This window comes from Oryzias melastigma, linkage group LG5 (assembly GCF_002922805.2).
Source record: "Oryzias melastigma strain HK-1 linkage group LG5, ASM292280v2, whole genome shotgun sequence".
NCBI lineage: Eukaryota > Metazoa > Chordata > Actinopteri > Beloniformes > Adrianichthyidae > Oryzias > Oryzias melastigma.
This window is the reverse complement of record NC_050516.1, coordinates 4718461-4731885: the sequence shown is the minus strand read 5'-3', so window position 1 is coordinate 4731885 and position 13425 is coordinate 4718461. Positions and strand designations below refer to the sequence as shown.

Here is a 13425-nt window from a genome sequence, read left to right as displayed (position 1 = left end):
TAGCAAGCTGATTGGCTGCAATCAATGTGTACAGGCATACAGGAGCAGAATTCCGTGTGATTATTTGATAATATTGACATTAATATTGTATTAATACTAAATTTAAATCAACTTAATTCTTGTAGTTCACTTGATTAGTTTTCCAACGATACCCTCCTTTTGTGGATTGGACAAATAATGAGAAAGTTACGACAATTTAAAGACTCTAATCCTTGTTTCTGTCACATAAATATCACTGTTTTGCTGTTTATTCAGGAATAAAATGATACCCTACTTTTGATCACTTAACTTGCCATAACTTTCTTATTCTTTGAGCTATCTTAATGATCTTTATACCGTTGGAATGGTCTCTTTCAGCCCTTTCCAGTGATATAAATATCAGAGCAATCAACCTAATATGAAAATTTTTGTCACATACCTAGGCCAGCAACAGAAGAACAGACAGAAAACAGGTGATTCCCACACACCATACCTGTTTGCATAGATATCTGACTTTCCCGAACAAATCTAATCTTTAGAACGTCATAGAAATGCTCAAACATGCTCGTCCATTCAGATACACATTTCCGAGCGCGCAGAGGGCGGTTTGGGGATGAGGATTTTTTTTTTGGTTCGGGAATGAGGAGAAAAGGAGGCAGTCACACGGTTCATGCAACTAAGCACGTGCAGGGGGAGGAATTAAATATTATTTAGTTAAAATGTTGCACTTGAAGCTTTTGCTTTTCTGACATGACACAAAATTGAGAGCCGTTATGTGTTTTATCAATCCTCCATTATGCACAGATGTCAGATGACTGACGAGATCATTATTATATTTAAAGCAGTGGTCCCCGACCCCCGGGGTCATTTGTTACCGGGGCGCACAGAAAGAACAATTAATCTCCATCGTCTTATTTTTTTGAAAATGTTTTATTTTGAAAAGTTACCGGATTTTCTCATTTACATCCTCACTTGACGCACGGCAAGGCCGCAACACGTCACATGATACATCCCGTTAAATTTAATCTCAAGATAGCAAAATGAGCAAAAAACAAACTTCTTTAGAAAGTTTGCATTGTGTTGGGGTAGAAACAATGTTGGTCATGTTATGTTCAGCCCCCCCCCCCCGGGCCGCGGAATAGCTCCACACTGGCTGACCGGTCCACAGCCCCAAAAAGGTTGGGGACCACTGCTCTATATGACTGCTATTTATTCAAATGCATTCTTGGGTATCAAAAATATAAAGATATACATGTTAGAACCATATATTTGGAATGTGTGATGTCTGGGCCTCAGAAACTCACAAGCAATATCATGTTATTGAACATCGTTGTTTTGGTGTTAAGTAAAATAAATGGGAAAACTTTAAGACAAATCTGAACCAAAGCATTTATTTTTCTCAAGTTTCTAAAACTATCTATTTGTACTTTTTTGCAATTTCCCCAAAGTCAGCAAAATTGTATCTCTAAGTGATGCAGCATATTTTTCTGAACATTTCTGACTTCAGGATTTGACAAGTGTAATCCCTTTTCAACAGGCTGACCGAGAAGTTCTCCAATACCATCATGTCTTTTATTTGAGTTTCTCCTCAGCTGCTGCCTTAGAATCCATAACAGAATTCAAAACTTTTTTTCCCCCATCCACATCTAAACATCAGAATAAACCAAGCTAAAGAACTCCTTTTGGGATAGTGTTTCCTTTTATGCTTTCCAAAGCATGTAATCAATTAAAGCTGCATGTGGAAATCTGTGAAATACAGTTTGCACCACCGCCATCTTCTGCAGAGGGTCTGATGTGGAGTTTGATAGGATTTGCAATCCCATCGACGTCTAAATTAAGTCTGAGCGCCCCCACCTCCAGCTCTGTTTCTATGCTGGTGGTGGTCTATTGAGATTCAACGGCCTTAATCCACTTCAGAACCCGCAATCGGAGAATTGAGCTCTGTTCTGAAAGGACAATGTGACCAGCGCCATGGCAACTGGAGAGCTTTGTGCCAAGGGCCAGAGGTGACAGATTTTCAAAGAGCTCTGTGGGGACTAAAAACAGCAAAGCACTTTGCATTTTTTTTAACTTGTTTCTTCTCTCTTGTGTGTTGGCTGCAGGTGTTTGTAATACTGAGGTCAACTCATGATATCATTAAAGCCTAAAATGAAATCTCTGCAGGGATAAAAGTAAGAAGCAGCAAGCAGCATCTCCTAAGGTAAACAGATGAAAAGACCGCTATATAATGGTTTCAAGGTTGTTCTAGTTAGAAGAAATAAACAGCTAAAAAAATATTTGCCAAAAATAATATACTTAATACACAGTTGTGTTTTATTAAAGAGTTACTGCTGAGATATGACTTAAATCTGCCATGATGCACAGTTTAAAATGACCCAGATTTCACTGGTATTCCTCAGGGATCACTTCTGGGACCCTTCGGCTTTTTGTTTATTAGCATCTTTGGCAGAAACTAATATGTATTTAAGGCTTATTGGACTAATTTGATTGTGAAAATTGTCGCTTGAGTGAGCTGCTTTTATGATGGAACATTAAGAAACTACAATAACAATGTACTTCATGTGTGGAAACTGCTAATTACAGGATTAGCTAGCAGTGTTTAAAAATTAAAAATAGTGGCACAAAAATTCTTTATTAACAGAACCTCATAAAGTGTGTTTTATAAATATAGGTTTAAAGTATTCTATTTCACCTTCATCAAATTATTTAGATTTATAACATTTAGTTAAAAAAAATAATCATAGTAAATGCATATCCATCTTCTATAAAATAAGAATGTATTATTTTAAATATCTTTTTTAGTTGATTAGTTGTCACTTTATATAACTCCACAGAGTTTTTTTCAAACGTTTCAACATTTTCAACATAATTAGTGAATAACTTGTGTTTTTTGTTGTTCTTTTTCATTTTTCTTTTATCTACTTTCAGTTGATTTAGCATCAACTAAATATTTCATCAGTATATTTTTTTTACAATAATTTTATTTTTTAAATTATTACTTTACTTTTGTGCTCCTGAAACTTTGATCTCTCAAAAACTTCAACTACTCGGGGATGTTTCTAAAATTTTTGTACATTTGTTTTTACTACAAATTAAGGACACATATTATATTATTAGCAGATCAAAGCGTACTTTTACATGTAATCATAAACTCTGTACAAACCGACAAACTCTGTACAGTGTACTCCACCTTCGCCCAATAGTGACTGGGGGGGCTCCATTCACCCCATATAGGAACAAGAGGATATAGAGAATGAATGGATATAATTTAACCCTGCAACAATTCTTTTATAATTCATATTTGTATACTTTTTTATGTTTTAAGTGTTACTTTAAATCTAGTAGATTAAACAATGTTGTTAGCATTTCCCACCAATCCCAGACTGCTTTGCCACCTATAGATGAAATGCAAATGCATGCTAAAGCGGTTGTCTTTAAATATTCTGCTTTTCTTTCTCTTAATGTGTTTGTGTGATCATTGTTCCAAAGATGATTGGACATTGAGTTTGTGGTGGGAGGAGCCAACTCCCATATAAATGGGCTCCAGTTTGGTGATGGTATCAGCAGCTTGTTGGTTCTTTGCAGCTTCAATTCTGTTTATTAAAGTCATGAGTTGAGTTTATTTTATTTGGAAGTAAACTCTTGACACAACTCTTTTTAAGGACTTTTTCTATTTTTTTTTTCTTTTTTGTTAGTCCCTTATGATGATTTTGGCTAGCTCTCATGTAACTGTGTGTCTGACCACTTGGCCTGGACAATAAATCACAAATGTATTGTCATTGCGATATCGATGAAAAAAGTTATCTTACATCTTTACACATAAACTATAAAAATCTTGGCATATTGAACAAGTTAAATAGAGATTTGATCAACTCATCTGACCAATCAGATGAACCTCTTGACCTTTGTTGACCAATCCAGATGAGCCCTTTTTTCTTGTGGGTAAAATTGATAAACTTATGTTGAATTGTTTTTTTTAATAAAACTCTTATAATTTATTGGAAATAATACAGTAAATTGGCTGTTATTAATTTTGCTTTTTGTTCATGTATCGCGAGTCATTTCGTCATCACAGCATTGATCACTGATATTGCACATTGTGCGTTTTTGTCATATAATGCAGCCCAACTCCCCAAAACCTAATGGAGTCAGTGCGACACAGATGGTCTCCCTTTATGAACTCCACTCTGCTGGTTTCTCCCTGATTGCTCAAAGGCGTTCTCCTCTCCATAGTCCCTGTTTGCTTTCCTTTGAACAGGAATTTGACTGAAAAACTTTGTGATGTAAACTGAAGGTCACTTCTTATAAAAACAACTCTTCAAACACTGTTAAGACTCTTTGGCCCTATTAAAATGATCTGGAGCAAATTGGATTATAAGGATCTAGAATGTCTGAGATAAACTGGATTAAAACAACGGTAATTAATTTATCCCGGTTTGAAGTTTCCTGCCTTTTGTGCAAAGCCTTGAGATGGCATCAGGGAGTGAACTGGCGCTTTATAAAGAAGCGGAAATGAATTAATCTGAGTTGTATTAGATTTCTGCAGGAAGCACATTTTCTTGCTCTTGTTAACACAGAGGGTAAAGGATGAACTTGATAGTAGCTTTTGGTTTGTATCCAAATGTTCCAAAACCTGCTGTTTTCCGCGACAAAATCAGTCAATTGACTAAGTGAACACTTTCCTACATGTGTCACCTATCAGTGCTAACGCAATATTTGGTATCTTGCTGCTCTCCTGGTTGAATACTTCTTGCTTTGCTAACTCAATATTTGCTACCTTGATGCTTTCCTATTGCTGCTTTAAAGTTTTGCTAACTAAAGATTTTCTACCTTGATGCTTTGCTTTGGGAATACTTGCTGCTTTGCTAACACAAGACTTGCTAGCTTGATACTTTGCTAACTCAAGACTTGCTAACTTGCTGCTTTTCTTTGTGAATACTTGCTCCTTTGCTAATACAAGACTTGCTAACTTCCTGCTTTGCTAACTCAAGACTTGGTATGTTGCTACTTTCCAATGTGAATACTTGCTGCCTTGCTAACTCAAGATGTGCTAGCTTGAAGCTTTGCTAACTTAGGACTTAGTAGGCTACCTCAAGTTAGCAAGTGCGCCCACACCAACACATCCCCTTGTTTTTCTTGAAGTAATTTTAGAAATTAAAAGTAATTTTTAGGTTCAGAAGCGCCGCGGTGTGGCCAAAGCAGCTTTCTGAATCTGCTGGAAGAATGTTTTGCATTAACGGTTCAAGAGTTGGGCCTTTCAGTGGAGCATAGCAGAGAGCGCAGGCGGTTGCTGAAGTTGCTCCTTTGGGCGGCAAACACTCCATGTAGAGGGAAAAAACAAATGCCTTCTAGGGGGCTGCACGGTGGCGCAGTGGTTAGCGCTCTTGCCTCACAGCGAGAAGGCCCCGGTTCGAATCCCGGCTGGGACCTTTCTGTGTGGAGTTTGCATGTTATCCCCGTGCATGCGTGGGTTTTCACCGGGGACTCCGGCTTCCTCCCACCGTCCAAAAACATGCATCATAGGTTAACTGGTGACTCTAAATTGCCCCTAGGTGTGTATGTGAGAGTGGATGTGTGTGTGATTGAGGCCCTGCGACAGACTGGCGACCTGTCCAGGGTGAACCCCGCCTTCGCCCTTCAGTAGCCGGGATAGGCTCCGGCACCCCCACGACCCCGAAAGGGACTCAGCGTTCAAGACAATGGATGGATGGATGGGTTCAAGAGTTACAATAATTTGTAGAATGTCAACACTGGAACTAGTGTTAAAGGGTCAACTCTTTAAAACCGGAACATTAAAAAAATAATAGAAGCACAAAATAAAATCTTTTAAATACTATCGTTTTTCCAAGTGTTTACACATTTAATTTCAATAGATTCTTTATTATTGTCCTGTTCAATAGCAATGTGATAGAGTGTAAAGTTGTGAATTCAAATCCATGGCAAAGACTCTAAAAATAAGGACCATATGTCTCCCTGCTTGACACATTAATTTTTTGAGATTCAACCACCAAACAGTGTGTGTCTGCAGCTCACCGCTCCCACAGGGGATGGGTCAAATGGGACTTTAATTTCACAAAGTGTTGCACATTGGCACACAGTTGCGTTTTTTCTGCATGATTGCATGAATATTTCTCCACTGTTAAGTATTAAAAATTGGCGCAAAGCAGTTTTATCAGCTTTTAGAATCTACTGGAATTACGTCAGTAGTGTAAATGGTTGAAGAGTTAATCTAATTCAAAGAGTGTCAACACTGGAGCTAAAGCTCCAGTGTTAAAAAGGTTAACTCCTTCACACTGAAGTTGTCGGCGACAACAAATAAACATACGCTTTTAAATTATTGTAACTTTTTATGCATATTTTTTTTTTATTATTTATACTTCATTATTTTTACTTTATTAACAAAGTATTGCATAACGACGCAAAGCCCCTTTTTTCTGTGACATCAGCTGATTTGCGCTGATTGCATAAACACTTTTCTACTGCACTGTAAAAAGTGATACATTGAATCAATTAACATTTTTAAGTTGAGTAAATAATGAACCCAACTGTTTAATGTGATGAAACCTAAATATTTTCAGTGCTACAAATTACAGAACTTTTGTTAAATGATCCAATATTTTACTTTTTTCAGTGTGGCAAGTGTTGCATATCAACTCATAGCTGTTTTTATCATCTTTTAGGATCTACTGGGATTACGTAAGTCTGAAGACTTATGGTAGTCAACACTGGAGCTACATTTCTGGTGTTTCAAATCTAAACAGTTTTCACACTCTGGACAAACTAAGGTTTAATTTAAAGAGAATGTGTTAGTTCCACAACAATAGTGAAACTGCAGGGAATTGTTTAACGATTGTGTTTTGTTGGGAACAAAAAAATGATTAAAAAAAAAAAAAATCAGTGATCCATACCTCATAACCCAGGACTCTTTCAGGCATGTCGGGGACAGCTTCCCACATTACTTCAATTTGTGCTGCAGACAAACTCCTGGCCCGAACCCTCTTAGGAGGCACACTGGGGACTGCAGAAATAGAGCAGAAGTGTGGTGAGGAACCCGACAACTCATCCGGCGCCATCACTTAGAGCAAGCAGAGGTAAAGGGACAAAATAGGCCAGTATTTTCACAGAGAACCCCCCCTCCACACCTCCCCCATCACCCTTCTCTTTAATGGGATCTGTGACTGACATGAGGGAATACTATCTGCCCGGCAAATTCAATTAACAGGAAACCTCTCCGATAGTGCGGTGCGGTAAGCGTCTGCTAGCATTTCCTGTAATCTACCAACACAATAACTAATATCCAGCTTGCTGATTTAAGTGGAGGCAGATGCAAAGCGCCTTTCTTTGCAGCTGTGAGGAGAGGACTCTTGTTAGGTAAATAAGGAGGTAAATGTTTCTTTCTGTGGCACCTTTCTCAGATAAAATCACAAAGTGCTTCACAAAAGTAAAAGAAATATAAAATCAGACAGAAAACAAACAGGTAATAAAAAGTACAATCCAATTTATAAGAACTAAAAGACAGTTTAACCCTTTAAAACCGGAATTGTCACACCTAAATACTGTAGAAAACGCTCTTTGACGTACTATAACTTTTTTAACGTTTATGAGATCAACATAATTCATGATTCTGACGTGGAGAAAAGTAGCTTTTCACTGATACTAATGTAAAGTGTTGAAAAGGCTTTACGCGAAGCATTTTTGTTTTGAATGTTTTTCCAGAGATATACGTTTGTCAAACAACACCGAAAAGTTTAGAGACTCGACTGAACAGAAGAGGCTAAAGGTTCTATTTTTGACATGCTGGCTGTTCCAATTCATTCAGAGCTCCCAAACCTCTGGGCCTGGAACTGAGGCGTGGACCGCACTAGTACCCTAACAGCGTCCAATACGATACACGTTCGGTATAGTGTTCTGTACAAGGGTGCGTTTGCTAACACGTTCGGCACCGCTGGTAAAAGAAAAGGAAATATATTCTCTTTCCTCATAAAAAGCAGTGCTCGTTGTTGCTTTCATTTAAATGTTTGCTAGTTTATAAGGAAGAAATTAAAGGGACATTATTTCTATGGTTGAGAACGTAAATCGATCATGTGATCTGTCATCTGTCACCAGCGTTTCAGGATCGCTTATTTGATTCTGTTGGAGCGGAAGTAGTCAGATACTGTGATTATGTTCTGGTTTTACCAAAATAGGAGCAGGCAGCATGTCGAAAAATGACGACTTGGGGGTTTTGAATCATGGCTCAATGAATTCAGGGTTCCAGGTGTTTTGTCCGGATATGAACCAGTCCTCAGGACGTGCACGGTAACGGTAGCAGTACCGAACGCCCACTTGTATTAAATGTGATACCGGCTGTACCAAAGGCGTTTTCAAAGGAGATTTCAGGTCCACTAGTCCAAAAACAGCAAACTGGCCAGAATAGTTTGAATTACCGTCCTCTGCCGAGTAGACGGTGGTTATGGTGCTGAATGGCCCCTCCCCTCTGTTGTTGTAGGCTCCCACTTTGATGTCGAATGGCGAAAAGGGTGGGATGGTGTCATTGCGGAAAATGTAGCGTGACACACCGGGCGTAGAGATGACCGCCCGCGTCCATGTGACTGCACCCGCCGGCCTGAAGGCGATGATGTAGCCGAAGCCGTCTCCGTTCTGCAGCTCCTCAGGAACCGGCTGGGAGCAAAACACAAAACTATAGTGATATTAAAAGGCATACAGATGAAGAAGCAGACAGGCCCGTCTCTGAGAACCAAACCCCACAAGGTTCCCCCATTGGCCGGGCTCGCCGAGCCCTTCAAAGGGGGCGGGGAGTTGTGTGCTTCTGGCGGCAGAAGCAGCAGTGTCCCACTCTAACGTAGGCCATAAAATCACTCCACTCAATTCTGCACAATTAAGCAAAGCCATTACCCGGCGATAGAAAGAACAGTAAAATGTGACAGATGACTTACCTCCCAAGTTATCACTAATTCAGACTTTGTGCCGCCTCCCCCTCCAACATCAGTGGGAGCCGTGTCGGGGACTGAGAGGTAGAGCCCAGAGGGAGAGCAATTAGAGGACAGTTTACGATGCTCAGTGGGCCCTTGTTAGGCCTCAAGATTTATTCCGTAAATGACGTTTCAACAAACTCAGCTGGCGTCTGTTTGTGCTCTAAAGTTTGTTCAAGGAGAGTCAACTGCTGAATGTTGTTGAATCTGTTTGACAGATCCATTTTTTTAAACATTGCTTTTTAATCAATGCTTTTCTGCACAATACGTTCTACTCAAAAATAAAATATTTGTCCTATTTCCTGATTTCTTTTACCAGCTTTCTTGGCATATTTGTCACATTTTCTTGTTCTCCAAAGGTAATATTAAAGGTTCTAATAGATTCAATTATATAAATATATATATAAATATATATTTGACTATTTATGTAAAAATAGTAATTACACTCTAAAGTTAAATACCACTTGTGCTACTCTTGACTGATTGACTGACACAATAAAGAAAACATTTCAGATTATTGAAAAAATAAATTCCAATATTAAAAAAACAAACATACAAACAAACAAACAAAAAGAAAAAAAAATAGGTAGCAAGACTTTTGTGTCTTCTGTGGACCAAGAAGACACAAGATGACCTTTTTGGAAGGTGTACAGAAAGACATTTGAACTACTATGGACTTTTTGGAAAATAACATGGCAGTCGTTGTGTGCTGGTACAAGCGCTAGTTTGCTAACTCAACAATTGCCACATTTATGCGTTGCTAACTCAAGACTTGCTACATTGATGCTTTGCTAACTCAAGACTTGCTAGCTTGATGCTTTGCTAAGTGAAGATTTCCTATCTTGCTGCTTTCCTGTGTGAATACTTGATGCCTTGCTAACTCAAGACTTGCTAGCTTGATGCTTTGCAAACCTAATACTTAGTAGCTCAAGTTAGCAAGTTATTTTAGGAATTAAAAGTATTTTTTGGGTTAGTAGCATCCTGGTGTGGCCAATGTTTTGCAATGTCAAAACTTGTTACTTGAGGTACCAGATTTTACAGGTAGCAAACAGGACTTTAGCCATCACACTGACCCTATTACTTTTTGGAATTGATCGTATTTGTGCTGCTGTGGGCAATGTTTTGCCACTTCAAGACTTGGTAACTTAAGTCTTGAGGTGGCAAAGCAGCACCCACACCAGCACGCTACCACCACCATGTTGTTTTCTGAAAGTCTGTCTTGCTTCAGATATGTGTCAGCACACCTTCCAGAAAGGTTCTTTCTGTTTGGTCAAAAAAATGTGTCCAAAAATCCTGGACCTTTAAATAAAAAGAAAAATCTGTACTTTAACTCTCCCTACTTAATGTAGATAAATAACTCCAACTAATGTTTGAAAAAGTATTTATTAAATAACAAAAAGTAAAAGTTTTTTTTTTTTTTTTCATAGCTCTGTAATTTAGCAAGTAGATCAGTTCTGGGTAAAGTCCCGCAGTGATGAAGGTGTTTCGGCATCAGCATGTTATTGAATTGTTGTGTCTGAGGATGCATCCTGTGGTCAAGAAAAAGATGTTACTGTGTCAGGAGGGTCAAAATATCGATCCGGGGGGAGGCCAACAAAACAACTCGGGGAAATTGAGGACTCGACTAAAATCAGGCACAGAAGTATGCGAGTCATTAGAAAACAGGGAAGGTTAGTGTTTAGTCATCAGGTTTAAGGAGGAGCAGTGGTTGGAAAGAAAATCAGCAGACCCCACATCAATGTTTAATTGGGAAAAATAAGCATTTCCAGAAAGACAGAGATGTACATATAACACCAAGTATGAAGGGAAACCAATATCAGGTATTAAATAAATCAAAGCTTTAATGACATCAGATCACATAATCTGATAAAAGGATTTTTAATCAAAGCAGAGTTCACCATAGTTGCCAAAAGTAGTTGTTCCTTTATTTACCACAAGGGGCAAGTTGCAATTTGATAAATTTCCCATTAACCCTTATGTTAGGAATTAAACATGGGGGATCAGTTGGCTAAATGTTACATCAAATTGAGCAATTATTATTATTATTTTCTTTTTTGTGAAGCCCTGGTACCAGAACCATTTCAGAAGTGTCAATCTGTGAGTGTGTGCATGTGTGGTCCACATACTTGTGTCCTCTGTCCTGGTCTTAGCCGAGGATGGGCTGGGCTCTCCGAGGCCAACGGCATTGCGAGCCACCACCCTGAACTCGTACTCCACCCATGCATTCAGGCCCACCACTGTAGCTGTGAGCATGTTCCCTGTGACCACCTCCGGCACTGAAACATTGAAGGCTTTTTAAAAACTTTTTTCTTCACATTTTAAAGAATCATATTGGGCCTTTCAGCAGAGAGGTTTGCTGGTTTAGATACCTGTGTCCATGGCCTGCCAGCCAACAGTGAAAGGTGTCCGAGCCTGGACGCTGTACCCGGTGATCGGGCTGCCGTTGTCCCGGCTTGGAGTCCAACTGAGCTGAGCGGTGCTGTCTGTGATTTCCTCCACTGTAACCTTGTCTGGGGGGCCTGGGGGTGCTATACCAATGAAAAAACAAAGAGCCTGAAGAGACCACCCAGAAGCTTTTTAACCCTTGTGGGGTTAATGTTTACATTAAAATGGGGTCATCTGGACCAGACAAGACAGCGGGCTGAACTTTTTTTGGCTTTGGTATTTTATCGTTCATGCCCCGCCCCCAAATCCTCCATTGCCCTCTGTTACACCCTTATTTACAGAACACAGGTAGAGCAAAAACTTTTATTCAAATTTAATTCCGACAACAGTGTGTCGCCTGCGTTAAAACTTGGACTCATCTGTTCGCTCCTGAAAACAAAGCTCCTGCATAACTGCTGAACCTGTAGCTGCACATGTCCTATTTGTAAATGATCTAAATCAAAGGTGACATTCAGACTGGGGCAGCCTCCATTCCTGCTCGCCTCTGCTGAATTTCTGATGGAAGCCTTCAGGCTTTTTTTGCACAGCTTTCTGTCAAATGTCTTTCACTTTGAGCGATTCCACACTTCCACCGCTATTTTGCAGTAAATATACAAGGTTATTCATACGCTGGCGTATAAAAACAAACAACGCAAATCGAGTGGCTGTCTTACCTTTGACGACGAGAATGGCAGACGTGGACAGGCTCTCCACCTCGGTGTCGATAACACACACGTACTTCCCACCGTGGTTCAGCTGGATGTTACGAATCATCAGATCTCCAGAAACGCTCTGTGGAAAGAGGACGAGTGCAGAGGCGGAGAGAGAGGTTTGTAAGGGTTAGAAGTGTTGTACTAACTTTAGGCTGTACTTCAGCCAATCACAGAGCCTCTCCACCACTTCTTCAACAAAATATTGTCGATACTCTCCAATAACATGTAACTCTGTAAACTCCCATGAGTGTCGAGCCTGTGACGTAAAGAAACATACAAGTAGGTTATTACCAATGATAGGATTACCAGCATTACCGATGGCTGTATGTACAGACCGTGCACGTGGTGATGGTTCATGCAGGTTTGCATTTATTGCACAGATTTAACAAGAGGACCTGGCAGCAGACATCAACGTCCAGAACCGGAAGTCCTCGACTGGAACTGGATGTACCCCCATAGTGATAAAAAGTGACTTTATTTTAACTGGTGACCCATTTTAAGATTTGATTAAAGTTTTTCTACAATTCTGGACACTTTTGGGTTAGGGCTAAAGTTAGGACAAATCCAAATTCTTCCCCTACCCCTATGGCCTCTCCCTACCCCTCATATTGTAGGCGCATTTGAAGCAGTAGTGATGTCCAAAATTATTTTTTAAGGAAGAGCCCTATAGGGACTTAGAGATGGCTATTTCTCCACTGGGAGGGTGAGCTGCCAGTGATGAAAGGTTAGAAACAGAATTTATAGACATAATTTTTCCATAACTCTCCGTTTGGAGGGCTAAGTATAGGGGTAGTGAGAAGCCGCAAGGGAAGAATTTGGATTCTACTTAGGGCTAAGGTTAGCTAAGGTAAGGCCAACTATGTCAGGCGCCATCTTGTCATCAACCAGGTTGCTCTTAGATCTGATGCCAGTTTTAGCTACATGAGGGTTGCTCTCAAGACAGCATTTACTATCATTGAATCTAATCCAAAATATTCACTTTTAGTGGTTGGTACACGCTCAATAAGGCCCTACTAGAGATGGGGGTTTGATGATCACCAGTCAATGAACAGGCCACACCAATTTAAGTATAATTTAATCACAAGATTTAAACAGATTAAACACAAGTCTATACAAAGAAAATACTTGAGAAGAAATGCTACAAAATCTAACCACAGAGGCGAGTTACGTTATTGCCCCAAAAGAAGACACTGTGGCGTTGCAGAGGCCCTATGCGTACCATGTCGTTGCACAACAAGATTTCTCAAATAAATAAATAAATAATAAGTAGGAAAAAAATACTATATTTTTTAGACCATTAGGCACATTGTTGTATGAGGTGCAATATCAATACACTG

General features: G+C 39.5%; 1 protein-coding gene and 1 long non-coding RNA gene across 2 annotated transcripts in view; one reads left to right on the top strand and one right to left on the bottom strand.

Moving 5' to 3' along the window:
* Positions 1–13425, bottom strand: part of cntn3b (contactin 3b) — a 103353-nt gene that overhangs the window by 10598 nt on the left and 79330 nt on the right. The window contains exons 15-20 of the mRNA XM_024269802.2: positions 12050–12167; positions 11321–11479; positions 11078–11227; positions 8916–8986; positions 8406–8640; positions 6888–6997 (exon numbers count right to left, since the gene is read on the bottom strand). Of these exons, the coding sequence (XP_024125570.1) occupies positions 6888–6997; positions 8406–8640; positions 8916–8986; positions 11078–11227; positions 11321–11479; positions 12050–12167 (843 nt within the window). The remainder of the gene's footprint in view (positions 1–6887; positions 6998–8405; positions 8641–8915; positions 8987–11077; positions 11228–11320; positions 11480–12049; positions 12168–13425) is intronic.
* LOC112144919 overlaps positions 1–13425 on the top strand; it is a 28950-nt gene that overhangs the window by 13723 nt on the left and 1802 nt on the right. Inside the window, exon 2 of the long non-coding RNA XR_002918989.2 lies at positions 2082–2179. This is a non-coding gene — a long non-coding RNA (uncharacterized LOC112144919). The remainder of the gene's footprint in view (positions 1–2081; positions 2180–13425) is intronic.